The 25,845-nt window shown below is 38.4% G+C and overlaps 1 protein-coding gene across 2 annotated transcripts; it reads left to right on the plus strand.

The window, feature by feature from the left end:
- The first annotated feature begins 6,023 nt into the window (after window positions 1-6,023).
- LOC140303048 (uncharacterized) lies at window positions 6,024-25,775 on the plus strand. Of its 2 annotated transcripts, none has more exons than XM_072381642.1 (8): window positions 6,024-6,257; window positions 17,895-18,011; window positions 18,385-18,638; window positions 19,361-19,453; window positions 20,790-20,910; window positions 21,147-21,199; window positions 22,091-22,240; window positions 24,390-25,775. In XM_072381642.1, the coding sequence occupies exons 1-8, from the start codon at window positions 6,173-6,175 to the stop codon at window positions 24,576-24,578; spliced, it is 1,062 nt and encodes a 353-aa protein (XP_072237743.1). In that variant the 5' UTR covers window positions 6,024-6,172; the 3' UTR covers window positions 24,579-25,775. The 2 variants fall into 2 exon arrangements, with proteins under 2 accessions (XP_072237743.1, XP_072237744.1); XM_072381643.1 differs by having other exon boundaries at window positions 17,898-18,011.
- The last annotated feature ends 70 nt before the right edge of the window (window positions 25,776-25,845 follow it).

The raw sequence follows: 25,845 nt of genomic DNA on the forward strand, positions 1-25,845 counted from the left end.
TGATGCCATCTTCTGGCCAAAATTATTATCACAAGCATGTCTTGGAAATGAACAAAAGGAAAGAATAGAAATGGCTCATTTTAGTTAAAGGTAGGCAAAGTTAGAGGGCTGGGAAAATGTAATGCCACAAAAGGGCAAAGGTAAGTGTAAAGTTCTACCACTTTAGGATATGAGTGCATATGTGTGTGGGCGTACGGTATCAGAGCTTTCCTACAGGTCAGGCTGAACCCTGAGACCATAAAGAGAACCCACACAAGGACACAGCTGATGCACATTTTGTTTAGAGAATGAATGACTTCATTGGGCCGGCACTTTTCTTTGTTTCTGCCCCCCCCCTTTCCTGTTCTCTTTAAGTGTGAGACCTTGCTGGCTGTTCAGCCCAAAGAGGTAACGGTCACCATTTTTCTGCAGTTTGAAATGAAATCCCCTCCCAGGACTCCTCCTCCTCCTGCTCCCCTCAATTTTCCCTCCCTCTCAGCTTATTTCTCCTGCACTCATGAAATCTCTTCAGGACAAACTCCCTCATACGCAGCCAATCTGTGAGCTTTCTGGGATTTTTGGATCCCATTTTCAAAGGTGCTTCAATTTTGCATTACAGCATGTATGGGCTTGTGGCTGTTTGTCTGCATGTTTGTACAAACAAATTAAATCAAGACTATTCTTTCTTTATAAAAACAATTTAGTCAACTGTACAGTGTGTGAGCTGCTTTTTGTTTGTTGCTCTGACGTAAAACAGAATTAAACTATTCCTCTCAATTTATGAAATATCAATTTGGAGCAAATAAATGCTTCTTCCACAAATGGCTGTCACACTGAGTGAGTTGTTTTATGACTTCCTGCTCAGAGCTCTGCCTAAGCTCTAACAAATAATGCATTTCTTGTGAGCTCTGACAGCTGGGGCTCTCGTGTACAATGAAAAGCAAATGCTGCTGTTGCAATAAAACTATTTTGGTGATTTTCATTTTTTTAAAAATACAACAGAAAAGCTGTTGTCATACATAAGATGTTTAACTTGAGCCTTCTGAGAATATCATTTAATTTCACCAGATGCAATAAAAAAAAAAAGCACAAGAATTGCACATCATCATCAGCAAACATGACAAAACAGCTGGAAGGTATTGTACTGTAGCTGGTGATCCTCATCAAACACACCTCAGACTGAAGTTAAAACCCCCACCAAAGGAAGAACTATTTCAGACATTCCTGGCAGCTACAAAGCCTACCCATATCCTTATGCTGGTCTGCTGAATTCTGTTCGTACCAACGATACAGGTTTTCTAACAAAAGTGGAATTAATTAAAGTTTTGTTTAAAAGAAACACGTAAGCCAGCTTTAAGAAGCTAATCAAATCCTCTCCTATTACCAGTAGTAGAATTTTTTTTACCCTCAGTGCTCTGAACTCTAATTAGAAACCTTCCCACCTCAGAGAAAGTAGGGGTACCATCTTTCTTTAAATCATGAGAGCAGCCAAAGACAGACAGCTGGCTAATTCTTTTAAATGTCAAAAATCTAAATTCAAACTGTGTTCCCTAAACATAAAAACAGAAGCATTTGAGATAGCTCTACAAAAACTCTTTGAGGAAAACGCATAAATTCCTGGATTTAAAGTGACTCATATTCATAACTAACACATTAACATAATTAAAAAAATCAATTATTGTAGGCATCAATTTATTTACTTTGTAGGTTTATAATCTCTTGGCATTTGACTATACAAGTCCCCACTTCAAAGCTCAATCAGTTTACATTTAACAATACTTTATAAACAATGCAGTAATGAATCAGCACAAGCTCCACTGTAAGATGGTCAAAACAGGCCCTGCCCATCACTGTGTATCCAAAATATGCAAACGTACCATGCAGCCTGCAGCCTGCTCTCCTCTTGTCTCTCATCCTATCTGCAAGTTGACATTTCAGGACACCAGGTAAACCATATTAGCCAGCAGAGGCCCAGTGACAAATACTTCAGTCGCACAATTGACATCACTCTAACATAGGAAAAGGTAACTTCAGCAGCAGTTGAAAAATGACAATTTCACATTAAACATCAACAGTTAAATAGACACAAAGAAACTAAGAAAATAGACTAACAGCTGTGTGACAAAACCTGTTGTGGGAGCACCACTTCAGATAAAATCATACTTAAAGACTGTGCGTGACATCGTTCATCGTCTTCATCGTTCCATAATATTAAACTTGCAATATCAGTGTTCTAGACTATGCAGGAAACAGCGTGAAGCACTCCCAGGATGGTCTTGATATATCTCTGATAATCCCTGTGGTATATGCATTCATTTTTTTTTATAATTATGAGGGGAAGCAGCAATGTCATCATCAGCTTGAATTGAATACTCAGTACAAGCATACAAACAATATGAAAGAGCCATGTTTAAAAAACATGTTTGGTTGTCTTTTTTTTTTTACTTTGTCAGCAAAAGATTTGCTCAAGTTAAAAGAATCCTCACAAACCAGCCAGCCATAGCGATGAAGAGGAATATTAGGTGAAGAGAACTGGATTAGGAGATTCTGCTGCACCACTGAATTATGTATAACTTTTTTCAGGAGGGTGAAACTGAGGGCAATGAAATCAGCACAATCATCGGTCCAGTTCTTCTTCTTTTTCTTTTTCTCCTTCCTCTGTAGGACATCTGTTGGTTTACACTTTAGTGTAAGGTGCAAACAGGTTGACAGATCTGGAGTTATGTAGGATAACTACTTCTATCTCCAGGGGTACAAGCATCTAAGCTACAACCACATAAAGATATGGCAATAAGCTGTATCCTGCAGGCTGTGTTGGACCATGATTGTTTTATATTGACCACAACTTTCTGGTATTATTAAGCTAGTTTATTATTTTTGACTGGGCTGTGTAAGTGAAGCCACACAAAGGGACTGAGAGTGAGCTGCCAGCTCCCGTGCAGACCAGTAAAGTTGATCAGTCTGTTCTCTTTTTATTTGTGATTTGTTGTCATCAGTTTCGGAGCCATCATGTAAGACATTACTGTGCCCACTCATGCAGCCCCTAGTGCAGCAAACTCATTGGCCCATACATTTGGATGTTGTGTTCCCATTATAATGATAAACACAGTCTGAATCTTGAATCCATAAGATTGTTTCAGACATGCACTACTTTCCATTCACCTTTTAGTTCCTAAACGTGTCAGCATCTTTGTCAACTCTCATGTTAGTGCGAACCTTGCTAATCACATGTGGAGTCACTTGGACAAAAGCATCTGTGTAATGACTGAAGTAAAATATAAAGCAGCCACTTAAAGGCAAGCCTTGTGATCATTAGGATGCTCAATTAGCGGCTAAAACTTTATATTACCACAAAAGGGGAACTTGGACAAGAGCAGCAGTGACATTTTGTCCTAAACTCACCCAAGATGGGAATTTTACATCCATGACTATAAATCAAGGCTTACTGTCGATGCATCCATCAACACAATTTGGCTACTTTTTAAACATTAATAATGCTTAACTTGAAAAATCAGCTCATATGATGGAGACGAATATGCCCTAAAGTTAGTGTTTTTCTATATTAAAAACAGGTGGGTGTGTGTATGTTTGTAAATGTATGTGTACAAGTTTATTATTTGGCTGCAGACACATAACGAAAAGAAAGCATGTCAAGAAAATGAATACATACTGCATGTTCACAAAACGTTTTGCAACAGATCAGGATTTTTAAAGTATTGGGTACATCTAAAAGGGAATCCTCATGAGAAACTACAAGCACCAAGCTTCTCTTTTGATATTGAGAATGATATTCTCCCGAGACGCTCCATCATACATTTCAGAACTTGTTAAACACACATTTTGAGGCGCATACACGCAATGCATGGAACTAAAACTCCTTCAATCTGACTAAAACATACATATTTAAACAACCTTAAATATACATTATTATCAGAAATAATCTACATCACCAGCAGATATTTGTTGATAGCAATGAACTGTCTCAAAAGAAACAATGCATGAGCTAAAAGAGAGACTATGTCTTCAGACGCCATAAGCTACAACAGATGTGCAAGACAGTCCACATACTATAAACAAATAAAGCCATATGAAGTCAGACTCAGAGGCTTTAAATCACAGTAGAGATGTTTTCCAGACTGTTTTTTTGTAAGGTCTTCACAAGAATACACTCTGTGTTGATTTCCTGCCTGGTGACCAGCAATATCACTGTAACGCTTCAGAGCAAATGCTGACACAAAATTGGAGAAAAAAAAACTCTCACTTTGCACATAGATTTGAATTCCTAACAAGTAAAAAATATTAAGAAAAAAAACAAACGTGCTTTCTATACTTAAGTCAAAACACCAGATAAGGAATTAATATATAAAGGTCCTTGCAGGAGCAACTAGATCAGTAATTGAAAGAAAATAAAAGAAAATGAAAGAACTGAAATAATTGTGATCCTAATGTCCTTTGCTGAAAATAAAAGGTCTATTCTGTGACATACATACTGCCATTTCACAGGAAGCAATGATTCAAAAGGACCTGAACAGCAGAAATACTTAACTAGCTAACTGTCTAATTAGACGATATTGCTGATGGAGATGGAGAATGCGCCGTTGTGCATCGTGTTTCTGCTATAACCATCACAAATGTAGAGGGATGTAGTTTCATCTTGCTCTTCGTTCGCCATCTTTCTCGAATGCCTAGTTTTGTTGTTGTTGGTGGTGAAGACGTCAACCGGAAGTGGCTCTATTAGCGATAGTTGAAATGGGTACAGCGCTACCTATCGTACTGTGGTATTGCATGCTTTGTGCCAGTGATTCGATTCATTCACCGTCATATATCCAAAGATAATTACCCTTACTCAGATAAGGAGCATAACCCAACTATAGCTATAATCGAGTTAATCTCATCATGTAAACCCACTGACTGTTTTACAGGGGTGACATGACTGCAGCTGTAATGGCCACACCACCACCTTCTCTTGGGGTTTTCAGCTAAGCTCATCTTGAATCACGGTGAGGAGCCACTTGCCCACCACAACATCCCACTGTTTGAGCAGTATGTTTGATAGAGGTCTAGCGTGAAAGAAGGGGGGGTACGGGGGTGGGGTAGTAACAGGGAGGAAATGTGATGGTGGGGGGAAGGATGGGGCCAAAGCAGGGACAAGGGGCTTATGGGCAGCAGGACTGGTATCAAATTACATGACTGTCTCTTAATGCAAGATTTAGCTTTGGTCCAGATTACTTCTCTCGGCTTGCTGTTGTTGTTGCTTTCTTGGTTTTGGAGAGTGGATCTTTTTTAACAACTCATTTAGCATACCTTCACCAGTGGTTCCAGATGTGTAATTTATAGAGTATGAGAAGTGCAAACACAAGAGTGACACAAAAGCAAAAGAAAGATCCTCCAGTTTCAGGGGTTGCTCAAAGGAGTCTCTAGAAGTGTGAAAGGCTTAAGCGGATCCTGTGGTGTCTCAACAAATGCTGCTGGTGATTGATGGCCTTGCTGAGTGTTGGGGGGCTTCGGGCCACTGAAATGGATTAAAACTATTAGCATAACTGTGAATTGCACCTTTGTTTCGATTATGATATTCTCCTCCATGGTTTATCTCCATAAGCCTATTAAGGACCTGAATGCCACAGCCTATTGTCAGCTATCACCTTTTATTGTGAGGTGGATTATTGCTCCCGTCCAGACAGGATTCACAACTCAAGCAGACATTGTGTGCAAAGGATGACATAAGAGCAATGAACACAAAAACATTATAATGTCTATTATAATGCAGGATTCCAGCAACTGAGCTGCACATTTAATGTATATATACAGCGTATACAGACACATATCTAAACATTCAGAGGTATTTCAAGAATGTACTTTTTTTTTTAAGCAGAGAACATCCGAAAAAGACCCCATTATCCTCTCTCCTTCCATCTGTCTTGCTTCTTCTTCAAGAGGGGTGGGGGCACAGAGGAAGGGTTAAAGCAACCAGTGGAATATGGGGTGTAGGGCTGGGCCTTAGTAAGGGAGGAAGGGGGGGTGGCCATATAAAAACTGACAGAACACAAGTGGTGCTTTATTCACCCTTTCCCACTCGGGGTAAGAGGAAACTCTAAACTGCTCTGGCTCAACCAGCTTCGCCCTTTTCCTCTTTTTCTTTTTCCCTCTCTTTTCTCTCACACCCGTTGGACGTGTGCGCGCTCTCAAGACAAGAATGGCAGCATCATCTGCACAGAGATCAAACGGGCCCAGCAAAATGTTGGCTTTTGCTCTGCTTCTCATCGCTACCCTTTTAAACGGTAGGTAAAAATACTTCATGCCAAGAGGGTCAATTCTCAGGGATCAAATGACTATTTGCTGGGATAGGGAGGGCCAAAAGGGGTGGGGCTGGGGTGGAGTAGTGTTTGTTTGAACAGTCTTTGAGCTGAATCCAGGTTTTAACCCTACAACCGTTTAACTATCTGGAATGTGAACATACTATCTCACTGTTGAAAACAACACAATGAAAAAGGTCTTCTGTGTTTTGAAAGGACTAGAGCTAAATATGTTTCCCTCAAGGTGCTGAGAGGAAAATTACTTTGGAATACACCATGGCAAACAAAGGAATCATTTAGAAAGACTGTTTTTAACTATGTGGCAGCACAGTGAAGTCTTAAATGATGATTTTAAGTTGCAAACTCTGTTCTGAACCCGAAGATTTAAAATATCCTGCCAAGAAAAATGTTTTCTATTTTATTGCCAATTTTCATCTTGCATTTTGTTTATCCATCTTTATTCATGAACCATCCTCTGATGTTGTGTTTGTTGTTTCATCTAACCAATTCTCATGATCTTCAAGGACTTTGAGAAATGTCTGTGTTTATATTTAGCTGGTTGTAATGTGAGGCCACTTGAAGCGTGAGTAAGGGAAGGGTGTGGAATTCGGTTGTTAACATGCATCTCAAATGTGGCTGCTGGAAATTTAGTAAGGCATCAGGGATATCTGATGATGTTAAACTATACATTGAAGCACATGTGGCTCACATAGATGGATCTTTTTATGTAATAACCAACATAGGGACTTGTTCATCTCATATCAACCTCCTATATTGTCTTTATCAAAGCAATACACTTCCATATCTTCACTGAAGATGGTATGAATCAACAGGGTGCTGTGAATGTTTTTTTGTGTCTGACAGTATTCTCTGAAGTTAAAACCAGCTTAATTAAACAAATTACTCTCTTTTTAGTTGAAGCAATGCTAAATTCCCCAGACTTTAAACCAAGACCAAATAAGGGAATAAACTCTGCATATGTTTTTCCAGATGTAAAAATACTGCTTGACTCATTGTTTTAGTCTTAAGATAAAGAAAATCTGGACACATGATATTCTAAGACTGCAAATCAAGTAAAAAAAAATGTCACATGGACCAAAAAATCCATATATTGAAATAGACTTCATAATCAACAGGAATGTTATCAACATCCAATTGTTGTTGAGCCAGGTTAAAGTCACTTAAGCATTAAGAAAAAAAAAAGTGGTGCCGAGAATGAACTGCAGCTATAATATTGTCTGAAGTCTTCCTTTGTTGTGGATGGAAATGATTCATCAAAAAAACTTTTATTCTGCTCTTGGGAAAAGAGGAAGAAATGCTTTAATGAGCACCACTAAGTTAAGGAAACTCAAAGCATATGACAATCTCCATCTGGACCATGTGCATGTGTCAAAATGATGAATAACAATCGAGAACATATCAGATTTAAGAATAAAGTATCTCTCTGAACTGTATTGCCAACCCAGAGGATGACAGTAGAATGAATACATGTTAATCAACGATTGGCTTACTGCACAACTTCACTCTGAAATCAAAGCAGGTACACTGATGTTGTGTGGCAGTTACCCAAACAACCTCAAGGGATGTTGAAGCAGAGGATGGGGGGATGATCAAAAACACCAGAAGCTGTATTACAGGGATTTCCTCTTAATTTCAGACTATAAAATACGAATGTTTCACTCAATTTGGCATTACACAGGCAAATCCACTTTAATTTTAGGATTCCTACCTGATCTTACTTCATCCAGTCTTTTCTTACTTTAGTTGTCCTTAAAAGTCAATCCAACTTTAATCAAACAACAATCATTGCATTGAACTACACAATTTTGTAACCATTTTTTTCATTTAATTGAAAAACTATATAAAACATGCAATCGATCATATAAAAAGAGGTGATAAATGTGCTATCCAGAGTTGGTTGTGGTTGCTTAGGTAATTGTGGAAAGATGGATCGGAGGTTTATTAAAACACAACTAATTTTTACAGTCAGGCATTAGCCTCTGACTCAGTAACTTCTGCATCTGGACATTGCTAAAGTTGTATTACAGCAACAAGGGAGTAGCCAACAAGCTATAGCTATAGCTAAAAACAAACTATATAACACTATCTGGTGTAAAAGTGCACGTTTAAAGGTCTAACTGCTATGGAAAAAGTTAGGATGCTCACACAACAGAACGCTGGGGAATTTCTGGAGAATGCTCAGGGAAAAGATCCAGACTTCTTCTGCTGTTGACCCGTGGAAATACAGTCTGAATACAACTGGCTAGTGGCCAGGACACAGAGGTGTTTTGTTGGCTGAATTTTGATAATAGTGGATGAGGCTCCTCGATGACTGTTTGTGTCCATTTCAACATCACATACATTTGGACGTAACAGCAGAACATATATCAAGCATCAACTCTGCTCACTTTACACTTGCTCACAATAAAATGTTTTGCATCAGAGTAAAAATATTGATTCTCATTTCTTTACAAAAATGTTTCTTCTACTAGCTTTACAATTTTTTTATTTTGCCTTTTGAATGTTAAAAAACTGTTGATGCAAACTAGGCAGATGCCAATAGAGAGGAAGAGAGCCTCCACTGAAACCCTCTGACAACACTTCACAACATGTTACATTCACTCAAAACAAGGTAATAAAATGTGTCCGATGCACATTTCCATTTAGTGAAGCAATATGACTGGAATATGCAAGTAATTGTTTGTTGTTGCTCTTAAGATTGTAACCTTTTTGAATTTGTAAGATTTCAGTTTAAATACCTGAAAACTATATATGCAAAAACAAGTTTTGCAGAATGGTTTAAGCTCAGCCTGCACTATGAAGTGGTTTAAGGAGGGTCTCTAGTCAAGCAATGAACCCTGCCCAACCTCGCTGCCAGCTCCAGAGCATGTAATTATGTAAATCATTGTTTTCATAGTACTCATTGAAGTAACAGATGCACCAGAGAACCACAAAAACAATGTCAACAACAGAGTGTTCATTCCTCTTGTGACGAAAGTAACACATAATATGCCAAGTCAAATCTTCAAGTGAGTCAAGTGAGTCAGCGGTAGCAAGTAGACATTTGGGTGCATACACACTTTAAGTCTTCATTCACTTGGAGGAGTGCGTTTTATGCTGTCCTAATAAAAAAAGCCTGTTTTTTCACACAACAAACACACCTCTTGTTATCGAACCGCTTGTGTAGTGTTATTTCTCACTGTATATTCAAATGAAATGAGCATCTACATGGCATAGTGGAAAAGGTTGCTTTATCGGGCATTTGAAAGGTGTTGGCATGTGCCATGACCAGCACTTTACTTAAAAGGAAGAGAAAGAGAAAGGAGTGTCTCTGTATCAAATTGCAGCCGTCACAGTACTCTACTCTGTCACCTCTGACAGAGTCGGACTAGTGGTTTCCTTCTATGTAGTTTATTGTTAGCTTTTTATATAGCTTGTTATATCTTTGTTTGTAAGTCGCTTTGGATAAAAGCGTCTGCTAAATACATAAACATAAACATAAACATAAACAACACATTCTGAATGTAAGCAGTTATTGTTTCAAAAGCAAAGATTCAAGTTCAATACATTGATGGAATATTCTTCTTGTTTTTCAATACCAACTACAGATCTGAGTGAAATTATTTACTCTGGTCCATTTGTGACATATACATACATGTTTCTGGACAAAAGCAGTGTTGAGCCTTTAAGCTGTTGATGCTCACATCTGCCTCACTCTGCAACAGGATCTTCTTACAGTCTACCTGCAAACACTCAAACCAGACGGGCTCATTCAAGGTAATGCACAAGGCAGTGAAACTTTAGCAGGCAATTGTGACTGTGTGTGTGTTTGAGCAGGGGAGTTGGTGGGGGAGTGATATAATGTCCACAATTGAAAGCAGATGTCATGTTTCCTGATTGTGGTCCCTAGAAACAGGCATCGAGCTCTCGATAAGGGCCTGCAGTGGCCTCAGGGTTGGGTCGGGTGAATTTTGCAGCTGGCCAGCAGTGGGTGAAGTTAACGCCGTCTTTCTGCTTGATTGAAACCATAAGATCCTGTTGCTATGCTGCCAAGAAAGAAGAATGGCTGTGGTACTGCTATTAATCGCTGTGACAGGAATGACAGGGGAGGGGCCACTGGGGGGTGGGCAATGAGGGGGTCAAGATGGTGGGGTCAGCAGTCTGTTGTTTCAAAAAGGGTAGGGTTGCAGAGCATGTTTAACCTTACAAGTCTATTCTCCAATGTCACATTCCACAGCATGCTTTTAGCAAATTTAGGTTCTCAAAAAAGATAAGATGTGAGATAATAAACAATGAAAACACTTCCTTTTAGGAAAACAACACTCTGAAATAACATATTGAGGACTTTTGTCTGAAAACAGAGGTAAAGAATAAGATGTTCAACTTCATATATATTCATATTAATGAGAAAATGATGATCATTTAATCCTTACAGAGTGGCTACACACACTCTTCTTCACATTTCATGGATGAAATTTGCTTTTGTATCTAATTACCGTCTGTTTTCTGAGAACATCTAAAGAGATATACAAATAAGAGAAAGAGATCTTACAAATAAAGGGCAGGTACAGATGCAGCAGATGAAAGAACATTCCATTTGATGGCAGTAAAATAAGCTTTTTTGCTATTATTTGCAGTATTACATTGTTTGCAATGGTGTAATGGACTATACATGCTGCCCCTTTTGACAGCCCCCACTCAATCATCACAGAGCATGTTCACATGACACTAAATTAAAAAAAGGACTTTTTAAATGCATATAAACATGTCAGTCTGACCATTCTGAAAGCTCAACTAACACACCCAGATAATGTGGTTGGGAATCTAATTAATTCATATATATATACACTCAACTCAGATAGACTCAAAAGGGCCTCGGGAGATCAAAGTTTTTGTAAAAACAATCAATTAGGCAAAAGTCCCAATAAAGCTGCTGTCATTCACATATTTTCTTCTCTCAGATGGCTAAACCTGTTAAAAAATACAACTGTAAAGCAACCTTTAAGACTCAGCATCATGTCGCAGTCACAAGGACTTTCAGTATGTAACACTGCTCAAATAAAATCCTGACTCAGACATACTTCAATCAATAATTTGATTCTCCTCCCTTTCATATAGATGAGGACAGAGGTCATATGAAATGAGCATGTTGAATGCTGGTTGAGGCAGATGGCCACCCTTCCTGAGTCTGGTTCTGCCAGAGGTTTCTTCCTGTTAAAAGGGAGTCGTTCCTTTCCACAGTCGCCACAGGCACGCTCAGGACGGGAGATTGGGCTGAAGACAAGTTTCGGTGCAATCTATTTTTTGAATTGGCTCTATATTAATTAATTGGATTATGATTACAATGAATTGAATTCCAATTGGCTTGAATTGGACTATATTACTTAAGTGCCTTGAGATGACAATTGTTGTAATTTGGCGCTATATAAATAAAATGGAATTGAACTGAATTTAACTTTAGCCGTAGCTCAACTCAACTGTGCACGTACCCGTATGTCAAAAATGTTTGCTATGACTCAAAAAGAACAGGGGAGATGATATGTCTGGAGACTATAACTCATATTATACCCAGTCACAACAGCTAGGACAGGTACACTCACCAAAGCTAAGTGATAAGTCAAGGCAGCTACTTAATTAATGAAGGAATTAGTGTTTTGTTTCCGCTGTTAAAAAGAACTGCCATGCAGTAACAACAACAAGTTGCACATGGCCAGATAGGTGCAAGTGGAGCCTCAAATGATTGGGAATTTGACACAGTGGCCCACTAATACTTGCACACCATTATCACCTCGTTATGTCCAATTACACAGCACAGGTCTCCCCTCTGCACAAACATTGACAGTCCGCTTTCGGAAGGAAGCACGCAAATACAAAAAGATGTAGTAAAGTTACCAATAGCCTTCAGTCTATGAAGGATGTTACTGACAGTCATTTCCAAAACAAATTCTTCTTTTACCTCAAAATTCTATGATATTATATCAAAACCCTGACTTAGTATCTCATAATTATGAGATACCAACTTTTCTGTAAGTTTCTGTAAAAGGCCAAACTGTGAAGTAAACATAATGCTTTTAGATCAGCATTTAGACCAGGTTAGAGCAGAAATTTCACATCATTTATCTACATTTGCATGACATCAGAACAAGTTGGGATGGAGACCAACAGAAATCTAACAAGAATGCGTTGTGTTGCGAACTCAGATGTTAGGCTCTGTGGAGGTTTGGTTCATCTTAAATGTGCCTAAAAGGAATACTGCTGCATTGGAATAAGTACAGCATACTATATGGTTTAAAAAGGAACTTTTTAATCAGAAGTGTAAAATAGAATAAAAAAAATCTAACTAAAATTGTCTGCTTGATTTTGACAATGAGCCACCTTTCATGTAGGTGACCCTGGTTCAAATCCCCTGCATGAAAGGTACTACCTCCAGTAGGGGTCCTTAGGCAAGACCCCCTTACCCTACCTGCCTACCTGTAAGTTACTTTGGATAAAAGCGTCTGCAAAATGCATAAATATGAACATATGAGCATAATTTTATCTAAACTAATTAGAGTTCGGGCTAGCTAACATGACAAGAGCTAAGTATTGATAAGGTGATAATGAGACATGAAATGCTTATCAGGCTCTCTTTCAAGAATTCATTTATGAAACTGAGTTAAACATACTCCTCTCTGGATCTAATCTATGTTGAAAGTATTTTTGATGATAAATCTAAACCTCTCATGATACTATTGGAATGGAAACTGTGCCCCCACAACATGATGTAATATAAGATGCCTCTTTTTTTTATTAAGATGAGGCATGGCACTTTATGACTGCCTGGCATCAGGAACTGAGGCTAAAGCCACAGGAGGTTCTATTACCCAAAACATTCAACAGCTCACTCATGCTTCTTGTGAACACCCACTGACGACAGTCACACCAAATCATGCAAAGTAGTTGTAGACTAATAGCTGCATGTTGTAAATTTAAATGAAGACTGTTTGTAAGAGACACTAGATCAAATCTAGTCACTGAAATGCTATTTGTGCTATAGTTTTCAGGTAAGTCATCATGATAGGCACAAGAAGCATAGGTGTTATGTGAAGAGGATATGGGTGTTTATGTAAAACGTCTGCATGTTTACCTTTTAAGAACACTATGAGGCAATGTTCACACATTGAAGGAAGGCAAAGCTTTTTGGCGGTAATGGAAGAAAAAGGTTTTGTTAAATTGTAGTTCTTGGGATGTTGTTTTATGTGGCAACTGACGCCTAAATATCACATCAATGAATTATTTGGATTAGCTGTGCGTGACTTGGAAAGGGTAAAGAGAGACAAAAGCCTGTGAGGGAGAAGGGCGTGGAGTCGAAGACTTGCCTTCTTCCAAAGCCTACCACATTCCTCCATCCAGAGTCCCAGGAGATGGGGGGTGTGGGGTGGAGCATATCCAGACCACAGCCGTCATTCAGAGGAATCTGGTGGGAAAATATTCAAGAAAGAAATGAAGTCAGGGCCTACGCCAAAAAACATATGGAGTATGGCCTGACTAGGCTGTTATCTTTGTCATGTTTGTAAAATGACTGCAAGATGCATGGCTGATGACTGATATTTTGACCATTTTGTACATGACACAAAAAAGAGGAAACGAAAGAAAAGGGAAGGGAAGTTTGTACTGACGTGAGGCTCATCAGTTGTGAATGTCACAAGTATACCATAAATGTATGTGGATATTAACGGAGTGGCTCTGAAAGTTCCAGTGAAAAATCACATGTAGCTGTGACCTGGATGAAGGAAGAAATTAGTTGATGATGGGTTCAGAGGTCACTTGAGGCGGTTTACTGGTAGTTTAGTTTTTTGGTCGGGATTTAGTCATAACAATACATTAAAGGTGGTCTCTCAGGTCCTGGTCTTTCTGTAAATGTTGATTATAAGGACCAATAATATCCAGACGGTTCATTCCATCTGGTTTCTGGTGTGTCAGGGATGCTTGTTTGTGTGTAATGAGTGATGGTTGGTTGGAGCTGGAAAGAGTTTACTGGCTGTGTTGGCAGTGTTGCACAAAGTAAGCCTTGTGTTTTCATTGTGCCTGAGGCTAAACAAGGATATTTGCTTTCTGAAAATAAAGCAGCTTAGTTTTACAAGTGTACTGGAGTTCTATGACATCATTAGCACAGGACTAGTAAAACACAGTTGATTTTTACAGTATGGATTTAAAGTTCTCCTTCATGCTGGAAATTTTCTTAAAGCACCGCCAGTGTTGATGTGGTTGTCAAGGAGGTGCAAAGTCATTTCCAGTCACTTACTACAATATCACCAAAATATCCCATGAGAGATAAACCCAAACCTCAGACATAACTCTCAGCCACAGTGTTGGACTTTTATTTTACAAAACCGCTGGCTGAGTTTTACCTTCCAGTCAACTAAAACTCTCCAGATGACAGATTACAGAGCTGAAACAACACAATTCAGCCTCATCACTCTGGCACTCCTGGATGTCGTATTTGTATGAGAAAACCTAATTTATGCTTGACCATCTCACCCACTTTAAACCTATTCCTTTGTGGTAAAATAAACACACAGACCACCCAGACATGGAGGAGAGATGGCAGCTGTACACAACAGGCTGGGAAAGCCATCTTAAAGTCAGAGTTAACAAAGAAAGGTAGTCGCTGACTGGTCCATATTCACATTAACCTCCTTGTAAACTAGAACCCAACTAAAACCCGACTAACACCCACTGATAGCGGGCCCCCGGAGGCTTTGAAACTGACAAGAGCAAAAAACAAGGATATAGAGATTTTACCAAACTGTACGGGAGCCAGTAACTCTAGTCTTTGCACAATGAGGTATACAGTGTAACACCAACCCACCCTGTTGTAGCTGCATGAAGGATTGTCTTCTTGAGTGGTAAAATATTCACTGGACTTAACTCCAGTTTCTTCCCAGCTCAGTGAGAGTAACCAGACTGCTACTGACAACTGAAAAAGATCAGTCACCTTGTAAACTGATGTGGCTGCATTAAAGAAAGATATTTGTGCTCATTTCATAGTTAAAAGGATATGAGAAGGCTTTTATAGCACTTTTGATACAAGAACTACAATTCTGAGTTAAGGTCAGAGGTTTTGTGTGTTTTCTCATTCAGCTTAGGCAGTGACAAAGTGTAGAACAGCTACTGCATCCAAGACAGCTGCACTGGACAGTTGCTAACACTAAACATGTCAGGGGACCTCCTCACAGATTACTGGCCCACTTGCTGGCATGGTATACACACACTGTTTGCTCTGTTCTCATGGCACCTGTCTGTCACAATGAGAAGTGGATTGGTGTCTCAGTCCTGCCTCTGTGTGAATGTATCCGTCTCAAGTGGGAAAACCATTAGAGGTGATGACAAATAAAGAGTTGAATCGATGGAGGAGACAACAGAGTGATACGGAGGGGAAAAACAACTTTTTCAAGGTGTAACTCAAATAAGAATATGCCTAAATATTCAGTTGATTTTCTAATATTTTGTTGACCATTTGAATTTGACGGCCACTTCTTTTTATTTGAGCTGAATTCCAAAGAAAAAGAGCTGATATAAGACAATGAACAATATCAAATAAAGTTACCTCCACTAAGACTATGTTACCTTCCTCATATCTTTAAAGACAACTATTTCTAAGGAAAAGGTTCTCTTCTCCTGTTTATCCCTTTTCACACATTAGATTCATAACATTCACAGGTTAAGCAATCTGTTAGCGCAGTGGCATTCATTCATTTACACACTGGTCAATGTTTCTCAAGTTTCTTAAGGGGCATGCCTGTGGAAGTGATAGAGAGCGCCCTGGCACTCGAGTAATGTTTGTGATTTCCACATGATTGGACAATATATAAAGTGAGGATAGAATAAAATATTTTTCTTTTCATTTTTTCCTTTCTCAGAGTCTATCACCATAACAATTCATGTTAGTAAGCCAAGCACAGTGGTTGTGTAAAACATTGTGATGATGGATGGAAAAAGAGGACAGTATCCCCTTCCTACACATTCATACTTACTGAACAGTCAGTCTTACACTCATGAGGGTCTAATTGCAACACAGTAACAGCATAAATGTTCTGAACTCAAAGAAATATGTTTTTTAACTTCATCCGAGGACATCCTCTCCACACAGCTACTGCTGTTTGTCAAAAGAAAAGATGCGACTCTGCACAACATTCTGCAAGTCCTTCTAGAGAAAGGAATAAAGAATTTGGCACATGCTAAAAAAGAAAGAAAATTTATTGAATAATTTATATTTTCATCAGATATTTTGAATATTTTTTTTTAAAAAGTGCTTTATTATCATTAATAATAATGATAAATCAAATTGATAATTAATCATGGAAACAAAAATTACTGCAGTACTGAACAGAATTACATGTTCAGTACTGCAGTTGTATAATGTTACTCAGGGCTTCTCAGGCCAGCTGACTCTGCTCTCACTCTAGTACAATTCCCTGCAACAAAGCATCTCTTACAAGAGACTTTTCTTACAGCAAGACCGAGGAAGAAGTCTTTTCCATAATGTTGTCAGACACTTGCCATAACAATCTGAGCTAGAGTTGAAAATACAAGCATTTTTACTGTGCTACGAATAATTGCTGCTTTACCCTGCACTGAATTAATGTTGCCAGTCAACCAAATATGAAAGAAAGTAGAGCCCTGGTTGAAAAAAAAAAAGTGGAATCTTTCCTTTACATGACAGTAAGTGTGCAGAAGTAATGAGATCTGCAGAAGCAAGGCATTATGGGAATATTCTGAGACTGAGGTAATGCTGTTGTTAGGCAGGGAGAACTGGGTGATGGTAGTGAATGCTTGCTAATCTGGATCCAACCCTTGTAAAGTGAGCTGAAGAAATCGGAGCAATGAAGACCACTGGCTAATTAACTCATTGTGACTGCAGGGTGTGGCAGCATATTTCTTCAATTAGGCATGAAAATCCAGCTTTTATGCTTGTTACAGTTTCAAATGCTAAAATATTTCACAGCTGAAAGGAACCTGAAAAGTATACCATCAAGAGTTCATGGTTTGATGACATATTATGTAACTCTTAAATACAGAAAAAGTTGTTTTCAGTGATGTCATTACCTGGCATCTTTCAGCATTTAATCATTGCATTCAACATTTTAGCAGTAATAATTTCCATCACATTAATACATTTCAGATATGACACTTGTTTGTGTGGTTTGGAGAGCTTCATTTATGTCATGTAACATGAACTATTACATAACCTTTTATCACTGCAGAAGCCTGTAGGGACAAAAGAAATCACACTATGTGCACAGGAAGGAGCTTGTACATGATGATGATAATAAAGATGAGCTCATAGGTTACTACAGTGTATCTGATTTATTCAAAGTCACAAGGCAAATACAAGAAAAAATACAAAAATACAAAACAAACAAAAGAAAAAAGCAACACAGTTTACACGTGGCTATCTAGTGTTGGGTATCCTCTGCCGTCAGCAGCATAATCAGAGTGGAAAACGTTCCTCTAAAGCAGCAGCTTTAGTAAGGACTCTTACAAAAAGTAGACTGTGTCCAAATGGTGATAATGTGACCAGAATTAGATTGTCCTCTTTGGTAAATGTGACCTTGTTGTTTTACATTTTGTCAATTTCAGGAGTCATGGCACAGGGTGATGAAGTGACCACAGCCACACCGTCACATCCCCAAGCAGATGATGTCATACGCGGAGATATGGCTCCACAGATGACCGACGCACCAAGAGAGACGAATGGTAAGTTTAACAGGAATTTTGTATTACAATCTCAGACTCTACCTATGTAGACACAGCCTTTAGCTATACACATTCACTACCTCATGAGAATAATTAATGTTTTCTGACAACCTAAAATTGTATATCAATACTGAAAGCCTGTTAAAGTTGATTGCATTAACACTGACGAAAAGATTTCAACAATTAACAAGTATGAGCATGAAGCAACATCATTTTTCAGAAGAAAGGGTTGATTTTCTGAGTCCATTTCCTAAAATGCATTCAGCTCTAATGTAAAACTTTAAAGCTAACCTTAAATAGATAAATGAAAATAAAGTTCAATACATTCCCTGCTCATAGCTAATCAATTAACCATCAAGTTCTCATTATACAGAGACAGATGGTCCACAAGGTCAAGTCGTTGTTTTGCCTACTATGAAACCTCAAAAGCTCACTGAACAAACAACAGCAGCTACAGCTACAGAGGAGGCAAAAGAAAGTGACAACAGTGGTCCAGCAGCTCAAGAGGACCCAGCAGTTGAAGGAACTAGCTCGACAGATAAGGTACAGACTGACAGGACTGTTGTGAACCCAGACACGCCAGCACCTATTCCTCCCAGAGGTGATGGCCCACTCAACATACCAAAGGTAAGATAAAACAGGGCCATCAAATCACTGACATAAACCAATAAAGAAATAAGGTTACTACTGGTGTGTAATGTGCATTCTGGAATATATGTAATGCTACTGTGGACAGTAACAAGTAAATGTTACCAATAAAACTTATAAGTACCATCCTGTCTAGAGTTAATTTAACTACAGAACTCATAAAACAACACAAATGGCTCCTGCCTGAGAATAGATACACAAGTGTATCAAGGTTTCTGTCTACGTTGCTCTCAGTTACCACACAGCAAAGGATTCTGGGTATTTTTAAATGTAGACTGACGGAACTGTAGCCGTCCAAAAACCCTACACATTGTTCAAAGAGGGATTGGCGCAAAGTTGACTTGTGCCGGGAAAGGCCGACAACAACTGATTATATAGCAATGAGGATGAAGTGCAAAAAATGATAAATAGCAAAGATGCAAAGGTTTACAGCATAGACTACACAGGGCAATCTTAATTATTTAAGACTTAGTTTCCCTTCATCACAAAGTAAAGTTTTATCCACTTTAGACTTCTGTCTTTTCCACCAACAAAAGTGCTAATACAACCAAGAGCACCCCACAGCATAGCTCAGTATCTAACACTGCCCCCAAGTGGCAGCAAAATGTTATGACATGCAGATGTATGTTTGCACAGCCACAAAGCAAAGAGCCTGCTGACGTTTATTTCAGAGTCTGAAAAGCTTTGGCTTCTCTCAACAGCCAATGCCACAGGGGGACGTTGTCTGTGTGAGCAAAGAGGTTGTGGAAGGAAAAAATGCTGTCAGTCTGAAACTCAAGGCATCCTCCAGCTGTGTAAGTTCTGAAATCACTCCCTTCTTTCAGTACATTTTTGCTTTTATTTGACATAGAATAACAATGTTTTAAGGGGAGAAAAGAAAGACAGATACACAAAGATGAAATTGGTACTACTAATAAAATAGTATTTAGTCATAGTCTTTCAGAAATGACTATATAAATCTTGTTGGAGTTCAAAACAGTGTACACAGGTAAATTCATCTTCCTTTCCTAGGTCCGATAAAGACATAACAATCTCCACTATAAAGAAAAACATTTGATAGCATGCTTTGTTTTCAGTCCCAGTTGTATATCAGCTTTCTCATTTCAGAGGCAGAAACTCAGAAGCTTGACAATCAATAAAGCAGTGTGCATTCTTCATTTTCTAAGACTGTTTCAAAAGTCCAAGGGTTTTATGCTGCATGTAACCCAGGGCATGGATTGTACTGTGAGGGCAGTGGGAGGGGAACACGATGGGTGGGCCCTATGCTGCTGGGGTGTAATGTAATGTATAGCTGCCCGAGGTAGTAGTGTGGGCGTCTATGTCAGGGTATGCTTGTGTTTAGAAAGATACATTCTTTTCTATCTCAGGATAACAGCTTTTTCTGGAGATCTGAGCTCACTTCACATGCTTTCATTTAGCTACAGCTCCCATGAAGCCACAGAAGTAAATGTATTTTCTAACATTTGAATAATGCATAAACAGCAATAACCAATGCTGCATTTTGTGCGGTCAAACAAAGACATCCTCTTCTAAGGATCGTTTTGTCCAGGATTCAAATTGAAATGCACAGGGTGAACTGCAAAGGTCACATTTACTGAAGTTGGGCAATGCAACTATTGTTTACTTAGGTTTAGAGATGACTAAATTGAGATTTAAGATGAACCCTGGGTCAAATAAGGGAGTCAACATAGCTCATGATGGAAGACTAAAACATAGAAGACAGCCTGCAGGCTTTGACTCATGTGGAATTCCTCAAGTGAGACACTATATATAAGAGAGTGATGAACCTGTAAATGAGTTCTTGAAGCTCTTTTTCTGCCTGCTATGCACTGGAGAGGCTCATCAAGTATACTGATATATATTATATAAAAAAATAAAATATATATATATATATATACATTATATACACACACGTGTGTGTATGTGTCTATGTGTGTTAAGAAACAAAATGTGAGGTGGTTAGAGGAGGAAATGAGGATTACAGATGATACTGAAGGTGGGAAGCTGTGATTTTGTAGGGAGATAAAGATCTAATTATTTATCAGTAAATGTGGGACTTTAATCTTAATGACTGAAACCATTCACATGCTGTCATGAAAATTAATTTTATTTTTATTTTGGTCTTTGCAGAAAGAAACACAAATGAAAATTGCAAGTGTTGTAGATGACTTGTGTGGTGAAGACTGTAAACTGGAGATCTATCAGGAAGACAACACAGATGAAATCCTTGTGTCTGGGAAGTACGTTGAAGGTCAGTAACATTATTTTGTTAGAATTTATAGAAACAAATACGATAGATAATTCATCCAAAATGTTCACGGATATAAGTCATAGGCCATCATACGGTATTCATTGTTTTAGCCTCTGATGGGCAGTATTTATCAACTTCCTTTTAATGTGTCTTTTATTTCCAGCTAAATGGTCCTTTTCATCATTACAGTACCCTCTCATTAAGTAGCATCTCTATCTTTTGTTTTGCATTTGCAGATGATGTTACAGGCATGGTAAATAAGTTCAACAATGACAACATAAAGGATAAGGTAAGTCGTGCTCTTAAGTTTAAATTCCTGGGATGCTTTACACACATCTCTATTTTCAATCTTCATAGCAGTATATTTGAAATAAACATTCAGTTCATTCAAATACAGAGGAGACATAAATGTGTCACAGTATTTCCCTAAATGTTTATCTGATGACATGGCCATGGTACGGTAAAAGGAATTCCAAATGTCTAACCAGTAATATAAATCATACCATTCATCATGAAGGATCTGTAAAGTAGACGTCCTTAGGCAATAAGTTAAATTGACTCAGCCAGCTAAACTTTGTGGTTGACTCATAATCAAGCTTGAAATACACTAGAGACAAAAAAAAACCAAAACAGTAAGTTTGTGGACTCTCTCAAAGGCCTCAAGATGCCAGATTGACAGTTGGTGTCACAAACAAAAAGCCCGCAAACATTCCACTTGTCAGCAGCAAAACATTTTTTTCTAATACCTTGGGACGAGTATTGGGTTATGGGTGCGCCTGTCACAGTCATTTGTCTTTTTGCTTTCAACATACTCGACATTTCACCCATCACTCCTTCATACACTGAATGACCGTATCAGCAGTTTACCAGTTTTCAGACAAAGTAACACGTTATTGCCATGTTTTCAGTTAACTTATCTGCATTGTTTTTGTCTTTTATTTTTTTATACCACCAGATGACTCTACTGTAGGATATTTCAAGAAAACTTGTTTTTATTTTAGTCCAAACTTTCAGATTTGATAGACAAAACTACAATATTTGAATATTAAAGATTATCTGAAAATGACTCAATTGCACAAAATGTATTATATCCAAAACAAAGAAGCTCTAACTTATATATTTAATATTGTGTTTGATATTTTGTTTGACATGACATGACAGTATGTGCATGTGTGTTCAGACTGATGTTGAGCAGGCTGTTCCTCGCTGGGGAAAAAACTCAAAGCTGGTGTTGGTTTCGTTGTTGCTGACTGGCTTGTTGCTGGCGGCACTGCTGGTAGCCGGTTATTACCTCAAGACACATCGCAAGAACTCCAAAGGAGTCAGACTGGTAAGTTCTTTAGATATAGCACACTGTTTATTCAAACTGGGCCAAACTCTATCACTAGTTACAATTACATGCACAGCAGTGTTCACCTGTTTAACCTGTTTTAAACCTTACACTGAATAAGATCACCTTAACACAAAAAAGGTTATTTTCAAAGTAAGCAAAACCTGAACTATGCTATTTTGAGTATGGCAAGCTTAGATGCATAATGCAGACATGTACACACTTTAATCACACTGTAACATCCTACATCGAGTTTTTATGGCATCTGGTGACTCATAACTGTTTTACAATGCATGTCCCAGGCTCCTCCAGTCAGTCCAAAACAGGATGGTTGTGGTACACATGGAGGCAGCCTCCTGGGGTGAGGTAGAAACCCGAGAAAAGCTCTGCATTTTGAGGAGTAAAGATGAGGAATAAGGAATTAGGACTTTGGATGGGTATAAACACTGCAGTGGTATTGGGGGGTGTAGTGAGGGCATGACTTATTACCCAGACTTTGTTCTGTATCATGGATTCAAATGAATGGCTCCTTATCAGGCCACTGCAGAGCTTGATGACGAGCTGATCATTTGAATCAGGTGTGGTGGAGGAGGGAAACATCAAAAACATGCAGGGCAGTGGGTCATGAGGACCGGAATTGAGAAACACTGCTAGGCAACTAATTCAAACACCATAATCAGAACATTGTCTTATTTAGAATAAGGTCAATTGTCAGAATATCCCTGTGCATAAGCAAAGCCACTGTGAAAACATGAGGAAAATGTTATTTCTCACATCCCATCTACCACTGTTACTATTTTCCTCATGTCAAATACAAGATGAAAACATGAGGTGAGACCTGAGACAAAATACAATGACAGAGTACATTCTATCTAAAAAATAGCTGGAAACAATTTTACAAGCTGAAGCTAAGATAAGATCTTGTTCACTGAGGAAATTGGGAACAGTGACTGTTTATGTGAGAAAAAGAAACAGCATATGTATTTGAGGTCAAACATATAGCTAACCACTCTATCCATGACTCATGAGAGGACATGCTTGAATCATATAACTCAAAGAAGCATTAGGTCCTCTAAGCTGTTTCTACTTCAACCTTTTGCCAAAAGGCTACAGATGGTTTTGGTTTGCCATCTAAAGCTTCTGACATCATCTTTTAAAGCGTTTACATATGGTGACACACCCATGTGACTGTTTAGCAATAACTTGTAGAATGTATGCTGTATCTATTGAATAGATTGTGTTCTAATCATTAGATACTGCCTGATATCCCCATGTTGGTGAAAGCACTCCTCCAGAGTTTGACTTTACTGTATCCACACACATGCAGGGGCAAAACTGCAGCTAGGAGGATTCGAATAAATTTCTTTAGCAAACATACATTTTTATTTGCTCATAAATTCTTATTGGCTCAATACATAAAAGCTCAATGATAAAACATTATTTCATAGTTCACTGTTTTATTATATTATATTATATTATTATATAATTTCTGCATTATCTTACCTGGTGTTTGATGATAGATGCATGTTTTTGCTCACCTTAATTGATAAAGTTAATTTCACTGCTCTCAATAAGTAAACGTATTCACAAGTAATACTTTACAATCTGCTACATTTCACAGAAGTGACATATACTGCAAACATACTGTACAAGACACAATTGACAGCTATCTTCGTGTAGGACATTGTTAGCTTTGATCATACATATTATTATCAATATATTTGTTCACAAACATGCTGAGAGATTGTCAAGTCCCTGCACTATTTTTGACAAAAACGGTAAGACATTTTCAAATGCGTAATTGGATGGCTCAATATATGCAAGTCACTGAGAAGCTTAATACAAAGGAAAATCTGCCTAGACAGGAATCCTATATACATACAGCTATGCTTTTTTCGTTTTTTAAACTGATTTTCCTGCCTTGTTATCTCTTCTTATGAGCTCATTTTTACAATCTCAAGATAAAAACCATTACCAACATCCTGCTGAGTGCATACCAAGCTTAAGTCTATAAACTTAATAAGGAATGCATTTGTTTATTCATTTTCACATACATGCTTTCCTGCAGAATTGCATGTGATAGTGTGCATTAAACTTCTCCCAATCCTCCATAAGCCCTGTCCTAAAGCTGTGGCTCTTCTCTACTTAGGCTGAGTCATTCCAGGTGGATGAGGAGAACCAGGCCAACACCCTGGTGTCTGTGGCCCCCCTGCCTCAGGAGCCCCTTGACAAGCCTACCATCAATGGAGAGTCTCCACCAGAAAATGGGACCAACTCCACCCCTACCACTAATGGACACTCTGCCACCCAAACTCCAGTGGCTGACACAGAGATGTGAATCTGAGCATCCTCAACCAGCCGTTCTACCAATCATTCACTCACCCTTCTGCTGCCTCTGAGTCAAATTCAACAAGAATCTGTCACAAACATTTGCATCCCTCTCTGCACCTCCTCAACTCTCATCAACTTGCACCACTCTGTATGACGATGACCATGATGAGGCCAATGATGATGATATATTGACAGTGTTTGTAATGTGAAAAGATTGAGAACACTGATGTCATGAAGAGCCTGCTTACGCTGACTGACTGACTAGCATTTATTAACTGTTCTGACAACAGTCTTATTGTGACAATATCTGTAGAACCCTGAAATTATGCCAAAAGTGTAATGTTGATCCCTGACAAAGAAGCACAAAATGCTCTGTTACTTTAATCTACAATTGTGCTGCAATGAAACTAAGGCAGCCAAACGAATGAAAGCCCATTTGTGTTGTTGTAAAGGACTGAAACTCCTTTCTTTCTTTTTTTTTTCTAAGGCAACGTACTTGCCTTAAAGTAAATGAAAAAGATGCATCAAGTTTGAATGAGCTGAAAGTTGGCAACATTTTCACACAAATGGTCATGTCTGCAAAAAAATTGCTTGTCATCCACACTAGAATTCTTCATGGAAACCTAATGGCCAGATGACATGGTAATAACATGCAAACTGTTAAAACTGAAAACAACGAGCATGGTCTTTGTTTTTTGTTGAGGAATGAAATGATGCCACCAAGTTTTTAAAATGTGGGAGTGTCTACAGAAAACTCTGTAGTTGCCTAAGTGCTTTAGACCTTCAGCCTACTGTACAACTAAACCTCTGTAATTGACATCTGGCCAAAGTTTAATTGGGCCAGGTTCAAAATGCATTTTGATTTTGTGTCTATGCAGTTTTTGTTGTTGTTCTTTTTCTATTTTTGAACATTGTTCCTACTCTTACCACTGTTTTAAGGAATGGTGAAGAATAGAAGCTTGCTTAAAATCAGACAAACTCAATAAGCTTCTCAATAAGAGAGTTTTCAAGTTGCAAGGAAGCTGTGAAGTTCCTTTGTGACATACACCAGGTTCAGCATTCCCAAGATTGCGGAATCTTCTCATTGATATAAAAAGTGTTTACTTCAGTAGTAGAATTTTTTTTACTTCTTGTTAGTTATGTACTGCATGTGTAAATACGCTTGCTTTTTCATTCATAAACTGTGATTGTTGACAAAATCTTTTCAGGTTGTCTTCAGCTTCATTTATGACTAGGAAGTTTTCATACATCCAAATTACACAATTTTTGCATGG

Source organism: Leuresthes tenuis, unplaced genomic scaffold, assembly GCF_036924035.1.
Source record: "Leuresthes tenuis unplaced genomic scaffold, fLeuTen1.0.hap1 SCAF_3, whole genome shotgun sequence".
NCBI classification, from domain to species: Eukaryota; Metazoa; Chordata; class Actinopteri; order Atheriniformes; family Atherinopsidae; genus Leuresthes; species Leuresthes tenuis.

Bases quoted from the DNA above. Each gene is read 5' to 3' on its own strand.
- LOC140303048 (XM_072381642.1), top strand. From the start codon at position 6,173: ATGGCAGCATCATCTGCACAGAGATCAAACGGGCCCAGCAAAATGTTG. The intron at 18,012-18,384 runs GTAAGTTTAACA...CTCATTATACAG, and splicing joins CGCACCAAGAGAGACGAATG to AGACAGATGGTCCACAAGGT. The intron at 19,454-20,789 runs GTAAGTTCTGAA...TGGTCTTTGCAG, and splicing joins TCAAGGCATCCTCCAGCTGT to AAAGAAACACAAATGAAAAT.